We start from the raw sequence: 27,142 nt of genomic DNA, 5'->3' as shown, positions 1-27,142 counted from the left end.
ATGATTGGTTGAAAGTTTGATATAATTGTGTGGTGTGGGGTTCACTAAAATAAATGCAATTCTATTTATCTATCTACCACATTTGATTTGAACTCTATCTACTCTTCTTCTTAATGCTTCTAGAGAAAAACCCTTTCAACAAAAATAGCATCCTGTCCTATCCTATTACCAAGTCTACAGTCATATTAGAATAGACTAAGGTCAAGCAATTATCATATTCACATCTATTACCATTTGTATTTGTTTCATTATCCATTTAGATTTATAATCCATGACAATATTACTTTATTAGATGTGATTTGAGATTAAAAAAAAACCCCCAAAGTGACTTGATGATTCTTGAAACTATCAACTATCACTGTTTTTATTTTATTTTTGAGAAAGAGAATTCATCCCTAAATTAAGTCATAGCAAATACCCCAAAATGATACAAAAATTTAAATTACTTATATTTATTCATACAGAAAGACGAGAAATCACACGTGCTAAATTATAAAATGCCCACATATATTTTAGCATTTGATGTGATGTGATATGACTTACCATTTGAATATCGTTAGGTTTTTTGTTTTGAGGAAATAATGAAAGCGAAGAGTCAAGAGAAATCAATTTAATTCACCATTATTGTTAGACAAATATACACATATATTATATATACTCTATGTATCTACATATTTATATTTATATTGTATTTACTTTAACTTAATGATTTATATGGAAATGATTAATAATCGGATAATTAGTTAGAGTTAAAATAAGTTGTTTAATTAACATGTAGGGATTGAAATTAACAGTATTCCTATTAATTGATGTGTTTATTTTATTTTAGAATCATATTAAATTATTTGTAATATAATAAAGATTTTCTTTTAATTTTTTCAAAAATAAAATATATTTTTAACTTATTTAGAAAATAATATAAATATTTAAAATATAAATTATATATACACAAATATAAATACAATTTAAAAATAATAAATATCAATCTTTTATATTAATTATTTTTCACATCCACCAAAATATATTATAAATTAAAAAAAACTAATTTTAAATATATATATTTATATGAAAGAATTTTCAATGGTTATTACTCATAAATGAGTACTATCAATTATGATGATGTGCCAACTAGTGATGCACGCAGGGCGGAGAATTGTCGGGGAGTGCTCCCCCGTCCCCATCCCCGTCCCCGTCCCCATTTATATTTCTAATCCTCATCCCCACCCCATCCCCGCTAATTCCACGTCAAGGACGGGGCGGGGAATCCCCTATTGGGGCAGGGAATCTTCACGGAAAACCCATTTATTTTAAAAAATAAATATTAAATTAAAATTTTAAAATAAAAATCGCAAATTATATGTAAATTAAAATATTGTATAATATTTATTATTTAAAATATTAAACATTATCCTAAATAAAATTTAAAATATTAAAAAAGTTACTACTATACTACAAAAACACATAAAGAAATATATAAAATACATATAAAATATTACAAAAATATATAAAAATTTAAACGAGGCCCCGTCAGGGTGGGGAGTGCTATCTAGGGGTGCACATTTGGACCCGAAAACCCGACCACCCGACTCGACCCGCACCCGAGACACCCGAAAAAATATTAAAACCCGCACATTCGGGTCGGGTCGGGTTCGGGTGTCTAAATAAATGCATCTCGAACCCGCCCAAATTTCTTCAGTAAAACTTAAATAAAAAAAACCTAAACAAAAAAAGAAAATAACCTAAACTAAGCCCCAACCCAAACGAAGCCCTCGTACCCGAGAGTCCCCCGACCCCCCTCATCTCCCTTCCTTCCTCCCTAGTCCCTTCGGCGGCGCCTCACCACCACACCACCACCAAGCTCCAAACACCGACGCCAACTCTCCTCCCTCTCTCGCTCTTTCCCTCTCGTCTCCGTCCGTAGGTTTGGGCAGCAGCTAGGCTAGGCGGCGCGGTGTCGTCCTCCTCTCCGTGGGTTCAGTCGGCGGCGTCACAAGCGACAGCTAGGCGGCGGTGTCCTCCCTACCAGTGCAAACTTCCATCCAAGCCAAGGTTAGTTTAGTTTAGAATTATATAGTTATATATATATATCTATACATTTAAATTTAATTATATATATTTATATTATATTTTGTCTGTGATATGATTATATAATATAATTATATATATGTATATATGTGGGGTGAAGGAGATGCAAGATGAGATGGAAGGGCTGGAGCAGCAATTGCAGATGGTTTTGATGAATGTTGATATTTTGGAGGCATGGTTAAGGGAGAATAAAGGGAAGATGAGGAGTTTGGAGAATGTTGATGTCGACTCACTCTCCAAATAAATGCTTGATTGTACGATGGGAGATTTGGCAATGGAAGATGCCATATATGCTTTGGATAAAGCTGTTCAGGACGGAGCAATACCCTTTAATCAGTACTTGAGAAGTGTGAGATTGTTGTCTAGAGAGCAGTTCTTTCACAGAGCTATGGGAGCAAAAGTTAGAGCTTCCCAGATGCAGGCTCAGGTTGCTAACATGGCCTCCAGGATTTCACAGTTTGTTTCGTGAAAGTCGCACTATGTGTGAGTTTTGCTGTTATGGAGATCACTTGCAAGCCCCACTTTCTCTGCTGAATCAAAGTGGCTGATATTATGAAAATCAATATATATTTTTGAGGTTAGATTCTTGTGAACCCGACCCAAACCCGACCAACTCGACATCCCTTTCGGGCGGGTTCGGTTACACTTTTCCCACACCCGAACCGGAAGAAATCCGAGAGCAATTTGGGCGGGTTCGGTATTAATTTCCTCCACCCGAAACCCGCCTAACCCGAACCCGACAAACCCACCCGATGTGCACCCCTAGTGCTATCCCTGTCCCCACCCCATTTGACATTCGGGGATTGAAAATTATCCCCGTCCATGCCCCGTTCCCCATTTAGACGGGGATTCCCCGCCCTATTAGGGGCGGGTCCCCGTCCCCGTGGGAAAATGTGCATCCCTAGTGGCAACATAGTGACTTGATATAGCAAGTCACCAACATGTAAATATTTTTTTTCTAGATTAATTTCGAATTTAGTTATTTTTTTTGTCATAATTAATGTTGTTTACAACGAATGAGAGACACTAGCTATATTTAGAAATTGACATGAATTTGAAAAATGAAAAATTTACAATATTATACTTTCATAATAAATACTTTTTTTTTTTCATCGGGTAAATCTTCCAAAAATTTGAAAAAATCAAAATTTATTTTTAGAAATATTAATTAACAACTATAAATATGGATCATTGATCTTAATCTAATGGTTATATTAAAGTAACCATCCATGGGTCGTAACCTTGTATTAAAAATATTAAATATTTAAGTTACTAATCAATTAGGTTTGTTTTATAAAAACAAATAGTATATTATTTTAAAATATATATTTGAAGAAATCGTGAATGGCTTGATCTTATTGATATATTTTAGTCGTATATATATATACAAAAGAATAGAAAACAGGAAACTAGAAAATAGGAAACTAGAGCTGTAATTCTAATCTAATTCCTAAATTCACGGTTATCCATATATACAAAACATTAAGAGAATATCTCAATACCCCCCCTCAAGTTGGAGCATGAGGATCATAAATGCCCAACTTGGAAAGCAAAAACTGAAATTGACGGGTCCCCAAAGGCTTGGTAAAGATGTCCACAAGTTGAACAGTTGTAGGAACATAAGAAGGAATAATAGTGCCGTCTTGGATAGTATCACGAACAAAGTGACAGTCTGCTTCAATGTGCTTTGTTCGTTCATGGAAGACTGGATTCCGAGCAATATGTAAAGTCGATTGGCTATCACAATATAGCCCAATAGCATCAGTATGTTGAATCCCCAAGCTAAGGAGAAGACCCTTCAACCATTTCAATTCACAAGTAAGAGAAGCCATAGAGCGATATTCAGCCTCTGCCGAAGAGCGTGCCACAGTAGGTTGTTTCTTGGTTTTCCAGGAAATCGGGGAATGACCAAGAAACACAAGCCAACCCGTGAGAGAGTGACAAGTAAGAGGACAAGCTGCCCAATCAGAATCACACCAACCAGTCAAGGAAAGAGAGCTATCAGCACGAAGTAAGATTCCTTGTCCAGGAGAGCCTTTCAAATAGCGAACAACACGCAAGGCGGCTTCCCAATGTTCCTGTCTTGGTTCTTGTAGGAACTGTGATAAAACGTGAACAGAGTATGCCAAATCAGGACGAGTGACCGTTAAGTAAATCAAACGACCAACCAAACGACAATAAGGTTCCGGATTGGACAAAGAATCTCCTGAAGCATGAGCAAGCCGATGGTTTTGCTCAATGGGAAAAGATGCGGGCTTAGCACCCAGAACACCAGTCTCAGAAATGATGTCAAGAGAATACTTTCGTTGACAAAGAAATATACCATCAGGACTTCGAGCTACCTCAATCCCGAGGAAATATTTAAGAACCCTGAGATCCTTCATATGAAAGCACGTGCTCAAATAGTTCTTAAAGATCTTCAAAGCAGCAGAATTATTCCCAGATATAATTAAATCATCAACATACACCAAAACATTGATTTGAGTATCACCCTTAGTATAATAAGTAAAGAGAGAATAATCAGCATAGGATTGTAGAAAGCCATACTCTTTTAAAGCAGTGACAAGTTTGGAAAACCAACACCTCGGTGCCTGTTTCAAGCCATATAAGGACTTTCGAAGACGACACACCATATCAGGTTGAGAAGACCCAAAACCAGGAGGAAGCTTCATATAGACTTCTTCATTGAGATCCCCGTGCAAAAAAGCATTATGCACATCCATCTGATGCAGCTCCCATTTTTTAGATGCTACAATGGCTAAGAAAGCACGAACGGTGACCATTTTTGCAACAGGTGCAAAAGTCTCGTTATAATCGATCCCGGCAATTTGATGATTACCAAAAACAACCAAACGAGCTTTAAACCGTTCAACACTGCCATCAGAGTTGTACTTTATTTTATAGACCCATTGACTACCAAGAGCACGTTTACTAGGAGGTAATTTTTCCATAGTCCAAGTACCATTATCCTCTAAAGCACGAATTTTTGTGTGCATAGCATGACGCCATCCTTCATTTGTCATAGCTTCTTTAAATAATTTTGGTTCACAACCTGCAGTAACAGCGGCAAGAAATTGCCGATGGCTAGCATAAAATTTTGCACAGTTGATATAATGTGTTATAGGAAAGGGCGTACCAGAGGGAGCTGACGGCGCGGGTGAACTTAGAGGTATAGCAGATGGACTTTGTGTGATAGCAGTATTAGTAACATAGTCACGAAGCCGAGTGGATGGAACCTTTTCATGGAGTCCACGTCCCATGTGAGTGTCATTGATAGAATTCGGAGCAGCCCCTGCTACCCCCCTTGTAGATGGATGTTGGAGTGGAGATGTGGACTGAAAAGGACTTTGTGCAGCAATCGGGCTAGACTGTGCTACAGGAAAAGGGAGAGTAGGCTCTAAAGTGGTAGTTGTGTGGAATTTGGGTGGTGACATGTAGTGGGGAGGATTCATTTGTGGGTTCAGGTTCATTAGACAATGGTTCAGAATCACCAAAAAGATTAAAATCAAAGTCATCATCACCTAAACTCACGCTGCCAGAATTATATGTAGAGCTAATAGTAGAAGGATCATTTTCAGCAAAAGGAAATTGATTTTCAAAGAACTTAACATCCCTAGAAACAAAAAAACTTTTATTTTCTAGATCAAAAAGTTTCCACCCTTTCTTACCAAAAGGATATCAAACAAAGATACATTTTTGACTGCGACTTGCAAATTTATCATTCTTAGCTCGTTGATTATGGGCATAACACAAGGAACCAAACACTCGGAATTCATCAAAAATTGGAAAAGTATGAAATAAAATTTCATAAGGTGTTTTATTTTGAAGAACACTTGAGGGTGTTCGATTGATCAAATGAGAAGCTGCTAAGACACATTCACCCCAAAAATAAAGAGGAAGATAACTTTGAAAACGTAAGGCCCTTGTCACTGTTAAAATATGACGATGCTTACGTTCAACTCTACCATTTTGTTGTGGAGTCCCCACACAAGAGGTTTGAAAGAAAATCCCATTTGAAAGAAAATAATCTTGCAAACAATTAAATTCTGTCTCATTATCACTCCGAACAATCTTAACCTTTTGACCAAATTGTCGATCAACCATAGCAAAAAACGACATAAACATTTTAAACACCTCCAATTTATCAATCAACAAATAAACCCATATAGCTTGGGAAAAATCATCCACAGTAGTAAAAAAATAACGAGCCCCACATGAAGAAACAATATTGTAAGGACCCCATAAGTCACAATGTACTAATTCAAAAATTTGGGAGGCCTTATGGTCACTAAGAGAAAAAGAATCACGAGTTTGTTTGGCACGAAGACACACATCACATGCCTTATTTAATTTATCACTAGAATTACGTAGGAAAGGTAATGACTTTACTACTTTCTCTGAAGGATGTCCAAGACGTTGATGCCAAAGTTCCAACGAAGATGAAGAACCATCCACTGAGATAGCTTGCATTGTAGATGGTGGTCGGAAGTAGTAAAGTCCATCTCTCCGTTCACCCGTTCCAATTAGCTTCCTCGAATGACGGTCCTGTATAACACACATATTATAAGCAAATTGTACAAAACAGTGCATGTCATCAATGAGATGTGTAACCGAAATTAAGTTGCAGTGCAATTTAAAGAACATTTTTAAGAAATAATCATTCGAAGAGTCTCACACTTCCCTCTTTAGTAGCAATTAATTTTTGGTCATCAGGGAGTCCGACGGGACATGCGGCAATATCATGAACATTAAACAAACAAGATTCATCCCCCGTCACATGATTAGAAGCACCAGTATCAATAATCCAAGAAATCCTGGAAAACTCACCATGTAAACGGTCGGTAGAGGAATGAGTATTACCAAACATAGTAGCGATAGGTTGCCATTGTGTTGCACTTAGGTGAGGAAGAGAGGCAGTAGTGTTTGATGTGGTGGCTGCATCATTGGAAGAGTTTCTTTGCCCATTGACCGAAGATCCAACCATAGTGTGGCTGCTGTCTACCGCCACCGCTCGCACAGTGGCTCCTCGACCACGACTAGCCGCGGGTGAGTCTATACCACGACCACCACCTCCTTTGCTACGAGCATGAGGGATTCCTTGAGTGCGAGGTCTATCGCCCCACCATTCTGGATACCCAAGAAGTTGAAAACAGGTAACAATATCATGACCAGATCGGTGACAATGAGAACATAATAGCCCAGATTTGTCAATCTTATCTGGTTTCGCTCGGCTACGCCCTTCCGGACTGACAGCAAAACCCACCACTTCCGGTAGAGATTCACGAGCATGAGTAATGCCACGAACACGTTTTTCTTAAGCAATTTGTTGATAGGCACGATCAAGAGAAGGCAGAGGTTCTTGAGACAACAAAGTAGTACGTAATGGGGCATAATAATCAGAATTTAAACCCATCAAAAATTGATGAAAACGCTCATTACTACGTCATTTTTCATGTTCTTTACCCAAATTACATTCACATTTGCCACACTTACAGGTAATAATGGGTTCATGGTTAGCCAATTCCTCCCATAAAACCTTTAGCTTTCCAAAGTATGAAGAAACAGACATGATCTTGGATTGCTCACACTTAGCCAAATCAGTTTTTAACTGCTGAATTCGGGGGCCATTAACAACTGAGAAACGAGCTTGCAATTCATCCCACAAAATTTTAGCATCATCATAAAAAGAAATAGTAGACTTAACCTCCGGATCAATAGTGTTCATTAGCCAGGAAACAAGCATCGAATGGATAGTAAGCTAATCCTCCATTGTGAAAGGTGCTTGAGGTTCCATAATCGTGCCGTTGACGAAGCCGTATTTCCGGCAGGATAGCAGAGCAAGACGCACAGTGTAATGACCCAAATTTACTAATAAGGCTTAAGGGCCTTGATTAGTGTGCCGGGAGGGCAAGATGGGAATTATGTGTGGTTATTATGATTAAGATGTATAATTATGATTTTAAGCATGTTATATGACTATGTGGATTATATTATGTGATAATTATGATATGTGAATTGTACTGCGTGGGTGCTGTGATACAAACGTGATGCACGTGCCAAGACGGTTCTAGGAAACTAGATAATGGTAACTGGTGATTTGGTAACCTGCGTAACTGTTGGTAACTATAGAGAGTAACAGGTTTTATTGGGAAAGTGGTAGAATTGCAAAGTTAGGGAAAGGACAAATAAGCCCTTGAGGTCTAGTTAGTAAGTGATATTAATGGAGGGTTAAAATGGTATTTTGGCAGTTAGTAGATGAGTTTGAGCTGAAGGAATAACATTTACGTATAACACTTTGGGAGTTGGTTTATACTGAATATTGGAGACCTAGAAATATAACAGAAGAAAGAAGGAAAAGAGAAGCTGAACTCTAGCTCTTGGAAGGAGAATCAAGGGGGTGATTGAGGTTATCAACCAAACTTAGGCCAAGAAAACTCAGAGGTAAGGATTTGGCTATAATATGTTTAAGTTTCAAGTCTGAATTTTTAGAGATGAATATGAATTGAAGCAAGTTGGTGGCTGGTTTTGCATGAATTTAGAGTTGGAGTAATCAAAAGGAGAAGGTGATTTGAAGCTAGAGTTGGGGAGAATCCAAGCTGAGTACTTGACTGAGGTAAGAGTGTATCATGTTTAAATTTTCGTAGCTGTTATGGTTTAAGAATCTAAAGGGGTTGGTTTACACATTTCTCAAGCTTTGGTTCAATGGTTTAAATCTGAATTTAGGTGTGAATTCTGTGGGTAAATGTGTAGTTGTGTTGGGTTAAAGTGTTTAAAAGTTGTTGGTTGGTCTATGTGGGGTTTCAAACAGGTTTTGGGGCTTGGGTATGAAGTTGGGGTGATTTGGAGTGAGTTAGGCTCGGGAAAAACGCGAAGGAAAACCCAGAAATCTGGGTCTGCGATGGTGTGCCGCGGCACAGCTTTTGCTTGCCGCGGCCTAGGGGTCTCTGGTGTTGGGTGCCGCGGCACAAGGCAAATTTCAGGGTGTTACATTTTGCAATTTTTGGCCTTTACTCCGGGGGTTCGGGGGATGTCTCCGGGGTGTTGTTCTAAGATTTTGGGGGTTCCGAGAGTGTGGGTTAGGTACCGGGAAGGTAGTCTTGGATTGGTTAATGACAAAGAATATTATATCTGTGTTGTGATTAGGACTTCGAAGAGGCTCGGGGTAGAGGACCGTGCTTGTGGCTATGTGGCATCGGAAACCAGTGAATTGAAAGGTAAGAAAACTGCACCCAAATGTATGGTTGAGATGGGACTAAGTGTTCCCGAGAGTTGTACTGTGTCATCGTTGGTATTATGCCAAGGGACACGTTTAAACGGTCTAAGAGTACCGTTCATGATTTTAGCGCACGGGGCGCGAATTGGCCACTGGGAGCCAGAAACAATAGGATAACAGAGGGAGCAGCCTGTGAGCGCTAGCCCTGGTTATCGTCTGTGCATTGTGTATGATGAGTTGAGATGCTTAGTGTGTGGTATACTTGAATGATGACATACTTGAATTTATGAGATGTTATATGAGTAATTGCCTTGATTGCTAGTTGTTTATGCTCTATTATTGCTGTGTTTTCTTGCTGGGCCTTGGCTCACGGGTGCTTCGTGGTGCAGGTAAGGGCAAGGGCAAGCTGGACCAGGCCTGAGGTGGAGAGCTCCGAGGTGTAATGTACATAGCCAGCCGTTCGACCACCACGGTCGAGGAGTGTGTCAGGACGGAGATTACCTAACTGCTCATTTTGCCTTAGTATGGCTGTTGATGTATATAGACTTTGTAACTTTTGTAAATGGCTTTTAAACTGTCATTTTTGGGATCCCATGTACATAAACAATGTTTAGTAATGAAAACGTGTCTTTTGAGACCAAAACTCTTTTAACCCTAGTTCCTCTACTATTTGAGTAACACGCTTTTACTTTAAATACTTGATTAGCAAGTTTGGCACTTTATAAACACACAGTGTAACGGTCTTGGCTATCCAGGGCGTTACACACAGTCCTTGCCCATTCATCGTAATTGTCATGTCGAAGACGAACCAGAGTGATGAGATCTCCAGGCCTGTCTTGTGAGCCAAGGAAAAAAGGAGACGTGTGGTCATTTCGAGAAGGGATAGGTGGAGGTGGAGGCTTAGTGGTATCGTTACCGTCAGCCATTGCCGATCGTGTGTCTTAGCCGTGTGGCTCTGGTACCATGAAGAAATCGTAAATGACTTGATCTTATTGATATATTTTAGTCGTATATATATATATACACACACACACACACAAAAGAATTGAAAACAGGAAACTAGAAAATAGGAAACTAGAACTATAATTCTAATCTAATTCATAAACTCACGGTTATCCATATATACAAAACATTAAGAGAATATCTCAATAATATTATATAAAGATTAAGAAAATTAGATGTATATAATTTAATTATATTTATTTTTTTAAGAGTAATTTGTGAAAATGACCTATTTTTTTAGAGTCATTTTGCACTTTGACCTATTTTTGATAATTTTTTGCAAAATGGTTTCTGTCTAAAATTTCGACTAGCTATCTAATATTTTCAACTAGTTGTCTGAATTTTTCGACCACCTGTCTCGAGTGTTGGAGACGGATGCCATTTTGCAATAAATTATCAAAACTAGGCCAAAGTACAAAATGACTACAAAAAATAGGTCATTTTACCCAGGGAGCCATTTTTTTAATTATATATTATGACATTATATAATTTGAGAGGATGGAATAGTAATCCCCAATCTCATAGGATCCCAATTCTTATTTCTAAATTAGTATGAGACTCACGTATTTTATTCCTATTTCTAAAAGAAATTAGATAAATAAGAGTAATGATATGTGCACAAAAATTATGCACTAAAAATATTACACTAACTGACGTGACAGTTTCATTTTACCAATCAAATTTTTTTAGCCGGGATCCATTGTATACACCTTAGGTGAAGTAGCAACACATATTCTATTTTCCATATTTTTTTGTTTTCAATTTTTTTTTTAATTTTTATTATTATTTTAAAATAATTTATATATGAAATTAGTGAAAATGCATCTTTTTTTTAAGTCATTTTACACTCCGGACTAGTTTTGGTAATTTTTTGCAAAATTGACTTTGTCTAAAATTTTGACCAGCTGTCTGGAGTGTCAGATGACATTTTGCAAAAAATTATCAAAACTAGGCTAGAGTGCAAAATAACTTCAAAAAATAGACCATTTTGCCAAGGGACCCTTTATATATTAGTAAATTAAAAACATTTTTCTATATTTTTATTATAATTATAACATTTGTTACACCCCAAATTTCAAGACAGGTTTATTAATCTCGAAATATAGACTCGCAAGAATGGGGAGCGAATATATAAAGTAAGGCAAGTGTGATCATATATACAAATGATCACGAACCCAGTTATAATGTCACTAGAACAGTTCGAGCATGGATTGTAGGCTCAAACATGACGGTCGACTCCGAGGGTCAACCTCAAAAAGCCTGAAAGATGAAGAAGCGTATAACAAGCGACTGTGAGCTCGAACCTTGATGTAAGCTCGAAAGCGTTAGCATGGAGAATAGTAGGCGGTTACAACACACCTCTAATTGTGAGAATAGTTATAGCCGCATTTAAACAACCATACTATTAAGGGATATTGGATATTTAATATCATATTGTATTTTGATTTATTATTTGATAACTTTAAAATCAAATTAGATATTAATGTAACTTACCTAAAATTAAGGGAAGTGATATTTGCAAATCACATCTATAAATAGCCTAAATTGTCATCATTTAGAGGGACACACAATTGTTTGTACTCAAGAACTATGTGAAATTATTTTTAGGCTTTAACATATATTATTATTATTAAAAGTGACTTGTGGAGTAGGTAAATTTAACTATTGAATCACATAAAAAAAAAAAAAAAATTCGTTCTTGATTATTCAAAAAATGCTTAATTGCTATTGTTTAATTTTGGTTGACAAAAAACGTATTTATATATATTTGTTTTCAAACAATCCTAAAATTTTACTTAAATAATGTCGATCAAATAATGCTACTTAAATATTTTTACCGATTGAAATTATTTTTTATTATTATATTTATTGTATCAATAAGTTTTTTTATTACATTAAATATATATGTAATTTAAAAATAAATAAATAATTTTTTTTAAACCACCACGCGGAACACAGTTTTATTTCTTAATTATTTATAGGAATAAATAAAGAGTTGTGATATTATAAGCATGTAAATGAGACGTGATACTGAACGATCATATCACATAATTGTTATTATTATTTTTCTAAAGCAATGTTTATTCATATCAACATTATAATTTAATAAATCATTAAATGAAACTGATGCTTCGGGTACAAGTAAGACATATATATATTTTGTTCGAAAGGTCTTTTAGAAGGAAGACATTACTAGCCACTACGTGCTATTGAATATACATTCTATTCAAGTTTGCCCCCATCACAATAAAATATGATACATATAAATATGTTAAAAATCTGAAATGGTGTTTATATAAATTGACTCTTCTCAAAGTATTTGAATTTAATATATATATATATATATATATATATATCAGGACCATCTTAAATATTTTGGAGGCCCTGATTTAATTTTAAAAATTAGGCCTCTAATAAAAAAATTGTAATTTGTAAATAAAATTTTTAACACTAAAAGAAAAAAAAAAACTAAAAAATCACTAAAAAAGAGAAGAAAAAAAAATCAAATTAGGCCCTATATTTTGGGTTGTTTAAAAAAAAAAATCTGAAAAACATTAAAAAAAATTATTGGGCCCTTTCTTTTTTGGAGCCCTGTGCAGTAGCCAAGCTTGCACACCATTAGAGCCGGCCCTGATATATATATATATAGAGGGAATGACTACAACGCATTCTTTTTTTTATAACACCGGTACATTATTTTTCTATTGACGCCTGGATAGATATAATCCTAATTTTTTTATATGGCGGTGTACATTGTATGTATTTAGAATATCCTGCAAACTTTCAAGAATTTCTGAATAGTTTATGAAGCCGAAAACAAAGTTTAAATTGTCAAATTTTACACGTGTACACAAAAAATCAGGCACGCGTGCAACATACAGTGTAGACCCTGTTTCGGTATCATAATTTATTCAGAATTTCTTAAAAATTTGTAAGATGTTCTAGATAGCTATAATGTACACCATCATATAACAAAATTTAGGATTATGACTATTCATGTGCCGAAATAGAAAAATGATGCACCGGTGTTGCAAAAAAAGGAGATGTATTGTAGTCGCTCCCTATATATATAGGGCAACACTTTTGTGCAACCAACTTTTTGGCTGCTCCGGTGCAGCAAGGACACAGTTCGGGCACTTAAATATTTTTTTTTTCATTTTTTTTATAACTGTGTACATTGTTGTTATTTAAGACATCCTGTAAATTTTTAAAAAATTCCAAATAGTTTACGGTGCCGAAACAAGGTTGTTGCACTCATGTCTGTTTTTTGTATGCGCGTGTAAAATTCAACTGTTTGAACCTTGTTTTTGGTACTATAAACTATTCGAAATTTTTTGAAAATTTGCAGGATGTCCTAAATGACAACAATGTAAACTGTCATAAAAAAAATGAAAAAAAATATATATATTTAAGTGCCCGAACTATATCCTGGCTTGCACCGAAAGTCTTACCCTAATATATATAAATTTTCAGGCGTATGACATAGAAAGAGTATATCGGTACACTTTTTTTTTTTTTTGGTTGGTTTGTGAATAGTTTTGAGTGTGATTTTTTTTTACAATCATGTATTTTATAATTATTTAGATAAAAAATTTGAATAATTTATTGTACTGAAAATAAAGTTTAAATAAATTATTACACGTGCGACTATTTTTTTTCATGTGCGTAAAACAATATATGTTTAAACTTTATTTTTTGTACCATAAATTATTTAATTTTTTAAAACAAATTTATAAAATACTTTAAATTATTACAATATACACGGTTATAAAAAAATCACATCAAAAACTATATTAAGAGCGAAAACATACAAAAAGTACACAAATGCAAAACATAAACACCCTGTATATTTTGACACAGAGAGAATAAGATTTAAACTTTATCATCGGTTTTGTGAGAAGAGATGTGGTCACTACTAAACTATGTATATGACCAGAAATTTAATCTTAACCACGTGTAAAATGTTATATTTATTAATTTTTGTTTAGATATATAGTCAATTAATTAGATTATCCCCAGAAGAAGATAGTTAAATCTCTTTTTGGTGATACAGCCACAATAGAATCCGATTACGACAATTCCAAAGTTAGTGTAATGGGCGTAGAGACAGGTGTAAAGTTGAACCCTTAGTGGTGGGCCCCACATTTTGGGAGCAATTCCCAAATCCCAATCCAAACAAACATAAACCTTCTCACAACAACAACAAAAAAGTCTTCTAATTTTTTTTTTTCAATAAATCGTTAATCGTTAAAATTAGAAATATTACAATTGAAGAATATACTTGCTGACCCAGAGCAATAAGGGTTGTATTCTATTCTACTTTTAAAAATACATTTTAAAAATTTTATTTTTGTTATTTTACTATAAATTTTTACATTATATCATATATTAGATTCTTTATATATTTTTTACATCATTTAAATATTATATCTTTAAATATATTTTATAAATTAAAGTAAAGTTAATATAAATGTTGTACCCAGTTTTCGAGCCATGTTAAATGTGACCTCGAAAGCTGGATTCGCAGCGAATGAACTCGTACAATTTGAAGTATACTCCAGGATTACATATCGAGCTTGCAAAACTGAGACGACCTCGAAATATTCACGATCTCAAAAGGTAGCTTCCGAGATGCATCTATCTTCAGGAATGACCTCGGATCAGGGGTTCCGAGCCAGGCGCGCATACGATCTCGAAAGACATGTGACCTCGGGAGATGTCGTTAGCTCGAACGATGATGTGAGATCTGGGGGATAAAGGCCTTAGAGAGATATGATTATGACTTTGAATATTCACAAGTGTTATCCACAAGAGACGCAGTCTGCATTTATTTTTGTAAATCCCATAATATCATGGGATATTATTTGGTTAATTATACGCCCCCTAGTCTTCAGGGGACGTTTCCTTTTATATCTGATTATAGACATTTAAAGCCATTTATTTTATTTACGCAAAAAGAGTAACTACCCAAAATATGTGGGATAGTATTCTGCAGCCTTCTCTATAAATAGAGAGGTTATGCACCATTGTAATGGACCGAAATTCTGAACCTTGAGAGAAAACTCTGAAGAATTCATGCTTAAGAATTTTCAGAGATAATCTTGAGTTTAATAACAGAGACTCGTGGGCTAAGCAGATTTAACTGCTGAACCACGTAAAAATCGTGTGTTTGTATTGTCATATTTTAATTGGCCATTATCAGTTATTGTTTACGTGCTCTCCTTTCACTGTTGACGAAAAACGGCGTCAACAATAAAATAATTGAAAAAGAAAAAAAAATTCTAAATAAAAAAGAAAAAGCTTATAAAAAAATAATATTAAAATATTATATAAATAATATGTAAATATTATATAAATGTAAATATAGATTAATTAAAGTTTATGCATAATTATTATAGCTAAATATTATAAAAAAATATATATTATAAAAACTCCATTGGAATTCAAAGAGTAGCATTGAACAACACAACAACGAATGAACCAAAAATATTTCCTTAAAAAAATACAACTTAACAACTCACAACTAACTATATTTCTAAAATATAAATATATTTAGTACAAAAATATTAATAAATAATATATTTGACATAACTTTTATAATTATGTTCGAACATTGCATCGATGTAAAAATAAATCTTATTGAAAATATAAAAAATAATGTCAATAATAATAAATATGATTGATGTCAACATTTGGAAAAGTCTACAATTAATTTAATGTCAATAATAAATCACATATCACAAATAATATGAAATAATAAATGATGACAAAATAATAAATAAATAAAATGATTATTTATTACTCATTTAAATTTGGATTATGTTATTTTTTGTTTTTAGTATGTGTTAAATTAGCACATTATTAGAATATTTTTTTTAAGTAAATTATATTTTACAATACATTAAATATTTGACACTCTATTAAAAATGTTATAAATAAACAAAAATACTACCATAAAAAACCAATAAATAAAACTTACTATAAAAATACAATAATATGTAATAAAATTCTATGTTAATCTTAAAAACGAACAACAACCACGTTACATTCTCGATTAGTCAACAGCTCACAAAAAATAATTTTTGTGAACTACACAAAATATGTATAAATCTAATTTTTGACCATATAGCATTTTTTTTTTTAAATTTACAAATGCTACAAATAATTTTATAAAAAAAAATAATGCACGAAACTGTTCACGAGTACAAAATATATATATAAAAAAAAACCAACGGTTGGCTCCCTACTGTAAATTGTAATGTTTAAATGAATAAATGTTATTTATTAAAAAAAAAAAAAGTTATATATCACTGTCTCTTTTTCTCTCTCTCTCTCTCTCCCTCTCCATTAAACAATACACACTGCATTTTCTCAATTTCCATTGAAGCACACCGACCCTAAAAAAAAACCTCTGAGCTACCATCGGCTTCTCTCATACACTCTCTCTGAGGCTCACGAAGAGAAGCTCTCCTCTCAGAGACCAGTCTCGCCGGCGGCGTCTATAACCAGCTTCACGCCGTTCATGGAGGCAAGTTTTGGCCTTAACTAAGCACGGTAAGCCCTCTCTCAGATCTGCTTCTCTCTCTCTCTCTCACGGTGGCTATATGAGTTTTGAATTGATTCACCTCCTGCTGAAATAACAAAACTTGTAGAAAGTGTATACATATGCATATCTATTTCCATGATTTGATTACTTTAGAAAATGAAAGTTTGGCTCTTATGATATGTAGATGACTAAATGTATTTATCCTTGTTGAATTTTCTTTTTCAGTGGAATTGATTGTTATAATGCAGTTCGTGTGGAACTTCTGATTCGGAATTGGAACGCTTCTTCTTTCTATTTTTGTTTTGCAGTCAAAACAAACAGGATTTTCTTTCTCTCTTTTAAATCACTTGTCCAGTTTTGGGATTGAGCTAAACCCATGTCCAAACAGACCTACAGAGTCTGCTTCTGCTTCCGGCGGCGGTTCCGCCTGGCCGTGACGGAAGCCCCGAAGGATATCAAGGAATTGTTCGAGCAGTACTCGGAGAATGGGTTCATGACCGTTGATCATTTCCATAGGTTCTTGGTTGAGACCCAGAAGGATGAGAAAATCACCAAGGAGGAAGCTCAAGCTATACTCGAACAGAGTATTCGTGACTTCAAACACCTCCCTATCTTCCATCGCAAGGCTTTTAATCTCGAAGTTTTCTTCAAATACATCTTCTCTGACAATAACCCTCCAATCGCACCCACTGTTGGGGTAAATATAATTTTTCGTTATTTATTTTTTGTCTTCAATTTGGGATTTTGTTATGATTTACTAACAAGTATGGTGGTTTTTTCTGCCCTGGTTATTGTTGGTTTTTTTGGTTTAGGTGCACCATGACATGACTGCTCCTTTGTCTCATTACTTCATATATACTGGGCATAATTCTTATTTGACTGGGAATCAGCTGAGTAGTGACTGTAGTGATGTACCAATTATAAAAGCTCTTCAGAAAGGAGTGAGAGTGATTGAATTGGATATATGGCCAAATTCCTCCAAAGACAATGTGGATGTTCTTCATGGAGGGTAGTGTATTTGGCTTTCATTCTTGTTTTTGTGGAAACTTGTTTTGTGCTTTTGTCACTAGGAGAACTTTTTTTTTTCCGCTGTAAGATTATGGGTGTTTTCTTGTTTATTTTTTGAGTGTACAATTTGATGATACCCTAAAGAAAAGTTCTTAGGGTAATGATGATTTTTTTTACTTACTCATGAATTTTCATTTCTTATTGTTTGAATAAGGATAGATGATGAAAAAAAAATGGATGGGAAAAATATGTAGAGATATTTTGGTTTATTCTGGCCTCTTGGTCAATTGATGCATCTCCAGCTAAAGTGGGAAGTGTAGCTAAATATGTCTCCAATTGTCTTGTTGAACTCCCACTTAAGTATACCATTCCTGATTAAGAGACTTTTCTTAATGTAGGACATTGACTACTCCAGTGGAACTCATCAAATGTTTGAGGTCTATAAAGGAATACGCATTTGTTGCATCTGAATATCCTGTTGTAATAACACTAGAAGATCACCTTACTCCAGATCTTCAAGCTAAAGTTGCTGAGGTGAGTGTTTGTAGTTTCGTTTGCATTTCAGTCTTTCATTGTCTTTACTAAATGTTGTTCTGTCTTTATTCTAGATGGTCACTCAAACATTCGGAGATATACTGTTTTCTCCTGGTACAGAGTGCCTGAAGGAATTTCCTTCTCCAGAATCACTGAAGAAAAGAATCATTATATCAACCAAACCACCTAAGGAATACTTGGAGGCCAAAGACGCCAAGGAAAATGAATCTGATTCACAGAAAGGAAAGGCTGCAGGTGATGAGGAAGCCTGGGGTAAAGAGGTCAAAGCTCCTAAACCTCTAGCACGTGCCAAGGTTGGTAGAGTTTTTCTATTTATAAGTTTTGCCAGTTGGTTGCCTCCTTTCATTGGTACTTCTAACATGCTATTCCTTTCAGAGTGAATTGGAAGAAACAGAAAGTAATGAAGAGGATGAAGATGAGGGAGATCACAATTGTCAGCATAATGAAGCACCTGAATACAAACGTTTAATTGCCATTCACGCTGGGAAGCCTAAGGGTGGTCTAGATGAAGGTCTCAAGGTTGATCCTGACAAGGTGCGGCGATTAAGTTTGAGTGAGCAACAGCTTGAAAAGGCCATAGAAACTCATGGCAAAGATATAGTCAGGTATTTACAGTATTTTCTCGTGGAATTTGTTTAGAAGATGCCTTATTTCTTCATAAGAATGAGATTCTAGTGGGAGATTGAAGTTATCATGTTTACTTAATCAATGTCATTATGAGAATGTAGCATTGATATATTTTTTCAGTGCTTGTCTATTCTAAATTGATCATTCATTATTGTTAGAAATATAATAATTAATACAAACAAAAGAAAGTCTTGAAAAAACTTGAAGGTGATCTGAATTGTTTTGTCAAATTGAATATGATAAATAAGCAGAAAGGTGGACAAGTTTTAGAGGCTGCTAATAGTATAATATATGTTGTAATACTTTAAGCTATTAGCCATGGTCATAGTAAGCAACAGGTTTGTTGATGGAGTTAAGTTATTAGCAAAGGTTAGACTGTTGTCTTATATAGTGTAAGATCTAGCACTTCTTTCTGTGGGCCATTCTTAGAGCCATATACAGATATTAACGTATTCTTGTGATAATAGGAAATTGTGATAATTACTTTTCAATTTAACCTACCACCAAAATCTCACTGAGTGTTGGATATAAGTTGGAAGATTTTGACGACTTTTTTGCTCTAGGTTTACCCAGCGGAATATTTTGAGAGTTTATCCTAAGGGTATACGTATTGACTCATCAAATTATAACCCACTTATTGGGTGGTCGCATGGAGCTCAGATGGTTGCATTTAATATGCAGGTAAATAATTTATTTATTATATATTGATTACTTCTAACTTTTTCCCATGATTTAAATCCCATACCTTTCTGTTTCTCAGTTGATACATATAGTTGAAAGGGTAATTGACATTGTGAAGTCTTAAGTGTAACAGTATTCTATAATTTGTGGCAATCTTTACTTTGAGAGTTAATTTTTGTTTGTCCTTTTAATATTGCTGCAGTGAGATTGAAAACATTTATTCATAAATTAGCATTTAGCGGTAAAATGTTCTTCCTGTATACCGATCTGATTCAGTTATTACATAGATAGATAAGTTAGCTTTATGATTTTCCTGGGTGCATACTGCATATCAATTTTAGTTTCCTAAAAATTTTCTATTGTTCTCCTCTGTAGGGATATGGGAGATCACTGTGGTTGATGCATGGAATGTTCAAATCCAATGGTGGGTGTGGCTATGTGAAAAAACCAGACTTTCTGCTGAAGAGTGGTCCCCATAATGAAGTCTTTGATCCTAAAGCTACGTTACCTGTCAAAAAGACTTTGAAGGTCAGTGCTTTTCTTCCATTTTTTTGATCATATTTCTTTGTTTCTTTTATGTCCTGACTAATATATTAATTTCTTATTATTGAAAGGTAACTGTTATCATGGGCGAAGGATGGTATTATGACTTTCAGCACACACATTTTGATGCATATTCCCCTCCAGATTTTTATACAAGGGTAAGTAGATACAATTCACACTATGATTTCATACATATGCTTCATGCATTTTCTCAATTCAAACCATGAAAAGATGAGTTTTGTTAAACTTTGACATTGAACTACAAGCCTGGGCAATTTCTTTAACAAGCCTAGATTATTGAACTACGATTACGTTTTCATATACCGAAATGTAGGTTGGGATTGCTGGAGTAACTGCTGATACCGTGATGAAGAAAACAAAGACCCTAGAAGATAACTGGATACCAGCCTGGAATGAGGAGTTTGAATTTCCTTTAACCGTTCCAGAACTGGCGTTACTGCGGATCGAAGTTCATGAATACGACATGTCAGAGAAGGACGACTTTGGAGGCCAAGCATGCCTACCTGTATCAGAATTAAGACAAGGGATCCGAGCAGTTGCGTTGCATGACCGCAAGGGTGAACCATACAAATCTGTAAAGCTTCTTATGCGATTTGAGTTTGTTTGAACTACGCTTCCATTACAGTGTGATACATTGAAGAAGCGCAATGTTGTAAATTTTATTTTTTTCCCCTTGTGTTTACGTCATTTTTATCATTTTTTCCCTTCTCTATATTATTTTGAATTTTTATGTACATAGTTAACGGTAAAATGTCTACGAGTGATATAATATAATGTGTAATGTTTGCTCTTTTGAGCTGTGGTGTGAGGAAATACATGTTTAGTAAAATTATAAACTTGTTTGTGGAACCTTGGTACTCTTGAATAAAAGGTGAAACTTTGTTGATGATGAGCAGCGTTCGCCGGTAGTGGCAGCGGCAAGGGGTAGTGGTCACTGGTGGTGGTGCTGGTGGCGGCGGCGGGATGAGAGTGAGTGGCAACCGATGATGAGCAGTGTTCGCCGGTAGTGGTGGCGACAAGGGGCAGTGGTCACTGATGGTGGCGGTGGGATGAGAGTGGATGGTTGTGGATGAGTGAGAGGAAGAAGACTATAGTTTTTAGAGTTTTTGTTTTAATTTATTATTATTTTATTTTAAAAATAAAATGATTAATACAAAAAAATTAAATAAAAGAAGTCATTTAGTTAAAAATTATTGAAATTAGATCAAAGTACAAATTGTACTATAAAAATAAATTATTTTGTCAAGAAGTTTTTTAATTTATTATTATTTTATTTTAAAAGTAATACAAAAAATACATTAATAAAAGAGATCATTTAACTAAAAACTATTAAAACTAACTAAAGTGCAAATTGCACTAAAAGAAGCTATTTTGGCAAGGAACCACTATATATATATATATATATATATATATATATCAATTAAAAATGTCATATAAATAAATTAATACATTTTCTAAATAACACTAAACAAAATATATATTCATACAAAACGTATATTAGATGTAATTTTATCCTAAAACGTGTGACACATAAATTTCATATATACAAATTCTGTAGTTTATTTTATTTCATCTACGCCAAACATATATTAAAAGTCATTATTCAACTTTCTGTATCGTCTAATAGTCATTACTCATTAGAAAGTTTTCATAGTCTATATACTGCATTTGAAAAGAATTATTAAATGATAATAAGTACTAATAATTATAAGTATCTAGGCTGTACAGTGAAGATTCACCTAAACATCAGCTCATGAATCATCATTTTTTGGGCAGGTACTTATTTGATATTTTTTATTTTTCCAAAGTTTAATTTTGGTACCCTTTATTACGAATAATACTCACCTAGTACCTTATAATTACAAAATTAGGATAAAATTGTAACGTTCTGCATTTTCGGGTACCTTTAAACGACTCGGGTCGGGATTTTTCTCCCGGGTTAAGAATATTATTTTAAATAATATTATATTTTGTTTGTAAGTATTCCATGAGTTATTGTTAGCCAAAATATGAATTTTGTGATTTTAAAAGTCAAGATAAGACTTTCGGTCCTGGACCGACACAAAAACCCTGATCGGGTAAAAATCTCAGAAAATAAAACGAAAAATCATGGAAATTATATTTTGGGCATAAAATACATTCATAAAAGTTAAAGTTTGGTCAAAAATAATAAACCTAAAAGAAAATGGAAATTTTAAGGCATTTTGTGGTAAATGCCTAATTTTGCCGAAATGGGGAATTTTATTCCATGAATGGACCTTAGGTTAAATTTTATTATGTGATTAATTAAATTAAATGTGAGAGACATTTAATTTAATTAATTAATGTTAAGTTTGGTGATTAAAACTTAATAAGAGTGAAAAAGGTATCGAAAGCCAATTTGGACTTTTCTTCTTATGAAACCTTTATTAACCTTTGTAAAAAAAAAAAAATTATATATAACATAGATAAAATGAAAAGGGTGGCCGGCCATGTGGTGTTTTAGAGTGGTGTGAACCCAAATTTTATAAAATTTAAATCCCATTTAATGAAGAAGTCAAGTGGGCAAGTCGGTAGAAAAGCACTCAAGTACTTTGTGATATTTTGAAGAGTTTTGTGAGCAATTCCCACACTAAGAACCGATCACTCTCCCTCTCTCATTCACTCATCTGATTTTTGAAGACCTCTCAAAGTGTTCCCTCAATATTCAACCTCAAGAACACCAAGGAAAACTTGGAGGCTAAGTCTTGGTCTAGGAAGTATTTTCCCTAAGGTAAAGCTCCACTAATCTAGGCTTTTGTAAAGTTTTAAGCTTAGAGTTTCAAATAGCTAATTAACTATGTTGTTGGGGGAAGTTGGTTAGGGTTTTTGAAAGGTTTTGGAGGAGCCAAAGCTAATAGGAAGGTCCAAACCTTAAGCAAGAACACCAAAGAGGTAAAAAGTTTACTTTTGATGATTTTGTTGTAGGGTTTTTAGTTTTAAGCATTATTTTGTATATTTAATGCTTAAAGTTTCTTGTTGGTGATGTAATAAGGTTATGGTAGTTGTTTAATAATTTTTATGATGCATGTGTATTGATTTTTGAAAATGGGAACCAAAACCCCCAAGGGTTTTGTAGGATACCCTAAAACAAAACATGTTTTGAGCTGTGACTTCCAAGGGGTCAAGCAGCCACTGTATATTGTTTTTGTAAAATTAAATTATACTGTGATGTTGTTGAGATTGAGTACATAAAATTGAGCTTTCGAAACACTAAAAAATGTTTAGAAATGAGTAAGTTATGCTATTTCAAAGATTAGGTAAAAAACTGTTTTTTTGTATTCTTATTTTCGGAACCAAGTTTGGACAGCCACTGTATAGGGAAAATGAACCCAGTTTTTTCTAAAATTTTGTGGACATATTACTGGCATAACCTATTATTCCACTGTAAAATTTGGTAAGAAAATATTGAACGGTTTGAAAGTTATTAATTGTCAAAGTTTGGAAAAAATAAGGACTTGAAAATAATGTCATTTTTACCTCATTGTTGGAAAATGATTTCACCAATCAAAAATGCTCATTTTGACCTAAGATTTTACAAAGGCCTAAATGGCATAACAAAAATGGAATTGGGAAATTTTGGTAACAATAGGGTAAGTAAATTTCAAGTTATGAACTAGCAAAGTATGTAGTTAAAAATGTGAAAAATAGGTTTTTCACACTTAGTGTAAAAATGAGATTTTGGAACATAAAGTAAAAAGTAAAATTTTGCTTATTTCAAGATATAAATTGGTAAGTCTTGAAATCATATTTTCACTAAAATTACCCCTTTGAGTTTAAATGAATTATTTTTATTAAAGAGTTTTTATTCTTTTTAAAAATAAGAGATTTAATTTATTAATAGTTAATAAATTAAAAGAGGGTTTAAAATCTTATATTTTGAGAAAATAATTAAATGAATTATTTTTCTAGTAAGTAAAAATTGATTAATTACTTTTGGAAAATTAATTAGTCAAGACGAGAAATTTATAACGGTTTTCCTAATTAAGACAAATTAGGCAATTTTCTTAAATCGGTTTTTAGATATTAAAAACCTTAAGAAAACAAAAAGGAAAATTTAAAGAGTTTATTTTCTTTAAAAATAATTAAGTAATTTATTTGTATTTTCTGGATATAATACCGGCTAAAATCTTACATATTTTAACCGACTAGTCGAAAGTGCGGGTTAATAGCGATACCTTGAAAGAATAAGATTTTTAGCGGGTTGTGGGGAAATACCATTGTGATACCCGGGCCTAGGTATCGAGACCTTAGGATAGGTCTCCCCGAGACTTAGGGTTTAGTCTCGAATATTTTGTATAACTTTCCTTAATAGGTTTAAAACCAAATAAGGATTGTAAATCCTTACAAATGACTTTTATTAAAATGACCAAACTGCCCAAAATAATAATAATGAATTATGAGTGCCATAATTAATCCGAGTATACTGTATGGATAACTACAGTATTGGCTAAGCGTAACTGGACTGAACGTTGGAGGGTGAAAACTTGCTGAGCGCTAAGGACTCCAAGTAAGTCAACTTATATTGTATGGCTGCAACATGAAATGATTATTGTCTTGTATGTTAGTATAGGGATACATGCACATATATAGACTGTCATAGAAAGTTGCTGAGAGACGTTAGTCTAGTGAGTGCTGATTTAGAAAATATGAACGGTAGAAGTCCGTCATATCCTAGACGGTTGATCCCCGTCACACTGCTTATTTTATTTATGTCCGGTTCATTACCGCGACGAGTGGCCATGAGATGAGGATAAGCTGGTTAAACCTAGGGGCGCCAAGATAAATGGGACCTAGGGGCCCTCATGCTTACTTAATCATTGGACGGTTAGAATCCGAGCAAGTGCTCTGATAAGTTATTTCCGGATAGCAGCCGTGAATATTGGCCATTCAGTGAGAGTGCCTAGAGATACTAGGGGTTGCCAAGATTGAGTGAGGCTGAACACCCTAGGGGCAACTGCTCACCAGCACCACTGATTAACTTAGAAGTCTCCGTAAAACCGTGTAAATTGGATTACACTCTTGTATAAGTAGCGATGCCCTAGGTAACACGATAGTTACCATTGATGAGAGTATTTATTGGCTAGATCTTAGTGTGGGTACTCGGTTCTCTTTTACAGATTAGCAATTATGTTGGAGGGCGCGTTACGCATGAATTGTTGGAAATTGTCGAGCGTTGGTCTCGAATTATGTTGTGATATAATATATCTGCTTGCTCTGGGATTTTCTGAGTGCAGGGATATATTTGTTGATAAGATATAGTTGTGATATAATATATCTGCTTGCTCTGGGATTTTCTGAGTGCAGGGATATAAATGTTGATAAGATATAGTTGTGATATAATATATCTGCTTGTTCTGGGATTTTTCTAAGTGCAGGATTTTATCTAGTTATGAATTAATTTATCCTTGGTTATCAGGCATGACCATAAGTTTTCCAGGACACTTTAGCGTTCTTGAAATTGATTGTGTAGGGTCCCGGATGGGTCCGGAACCCTAATTCTCTATATGCTTGTTTGAAAGTTGATCTTACTAAGCGTTTTCGCTTACCTAGTTGTTTCATGTTGTAGGTAAGTGCAAGGGCAAGGCAGAGCAGTGAGCGCTGGAGTCTTCCTTGCAAATGTACATGTGGACCGACCTTTTGGGAAGCCTTTTTATTTTTGGAAATGTTGTGTAATTTTCCTAAACTAGGCTCACTCTAATCTTTATAAAACATGTTTGTAACTAAATGTTAAGTATGGCCATACGACTTTTTAAAAAGTTTTTTTTCTATGGGTTTTTGAGACATTTTGTTAAATGAAAACATTTATATTTCCGCATTATCGAGTCTTGAAAATCCGGGTCGTTACAGTTGGTATCAGAGCTCGAGTTGAGCCAGTTTTGTAGACAACCCACATGTACATTTCGCAAAGATAGACCGGCACTCACTGTAAGTACTGTTTCTTCCTTTAGTGTGTTGTTTTCTTTTTATTTACCTCCATTCTATAAATTGTAGGTTATGGTCGATATACTTGAGATAGGTGACCCTGTGATAGGAAAACTACCCATGATCCCTTCGCCTAGAATCGATTTTCTATAGACTCTTGAACGATGAGAATTTCTTGCCACTTTGAGTACGAATGATGACATTGGCGTGCCATTTGGAAATGTACGCAGTACATGACAGAAGTCTTCAGTAGAGCCAGAGGAGGATCTCAAGAAGTCGGACGAGGATACTGACATAGAGCTGGATATGTTGATGGACAACTTAGATTAGGTTATGCTGTGAGGGTCTTGTTGATACTTTTTGTAAAGACCATGCAAACCTACTAGGTTGTAGGACTTTGGTGTAGTTGTAGCTGAGAACCTGTTAGTAGAGGAAGTGGCTGACGATGAACTCGGCAGCAGGGAAAATTTCATATAAAGAGCCGATGGACCAGATCGAGGAAGATCCTGAGGAAGGTTCTGATATGGCCACTGACAGCGACACCGACTAGGTGTTAGGAGCTGCATAGGTGTTAGAAACCCACTTACTTTTGAAATATGTACCTACCTTGTATATGATTAAGGAAAATAGTAACTAGTCTAGCAGGGATACAAGTCCGTTTTTTTTAGGGCTAATTTTGTAAATCCCTTAGACTGGCCAGCCCAAACTTAAAAAGTTGTTGTATATGGTATAGGTTATGAAATGAAGTTGCTAACTTTTGTTAAAAAGTGTTGATTGCTTGTTATGTTTGGTGTGCTTAATTAGGTTGATTAACTATCTGTGTCAATATTAACTTCTCGTCCTTATGCGCTTAAACGCTTTTGATTGAAATCAAACATTTGGAAAGGACAAGAGCTCAAAGTGGAAGGGGTGTTGTT

General features: G+C 34.5%; 1 protein-coding gene across 2 annotated transcripts; it reads left to right on the top strand.

The window, feature by feature from the left end:
• The first annotated feature begins 16,621 nt into the window (after positions 1-16,621).
• Positions 16,622-21,168, top strand: LOC133801307 (phosphoinositide phospholipase C 2-like). 2 transcript variants are annotated; one of them, XM_062239476.1, is made up of 10 exons: positions 16,622-16,855; positions 17,156-17,544; positions 17,660-17,856; positions 18,254-18,389; positions 18,464-18,703; positions 18,786-19,015; positions 19,601-19,718; positions 20,094-20,246; positions 20,333-20,419; positions 20,596-21,168. In XM_062239476.1, exons 2-10 carry the CDS (start codon positions 17,224-17,226, stop codon positions 20,887-20,889), a joined length of 1,776 nt encoding a protein of 591 aa, XP_062095460.1. In that variant the 5' UTR covers positions 16,622-16,855; positions 17,156-17,223; the 3' UTR covers positions 20,890-21,168. The 2 variants fall into 2 exon arrangements, with proteins under 2 accessions (XP_062095460.1, XP_062095459.1); XM_062239475.1 differs by having other exon boundaries at positions 17,073-17,544.
• The last annotated feature ends 5,974 nt before the right edge of the window (positions 21,169-27,142 follow it).

Source organism: Humulus lupulus, chromosome 9, assembly GCF_963169125.1.
Source record: "Humulus lupulus chromosome 9, drHumLupu1.1, whole genome shotgun sequence".
Lineage (NCBI taxonomy): Eukaryota > Viridiplantae > Streptophyta > Magnoliopsida > Rosales > Cannabaceae > Humulus > Humulus lupulus.
Note: the sequence above shows the minus strand (reverse complement) of the source record. Positions and strands in the feature narration are given on the sequence as shown.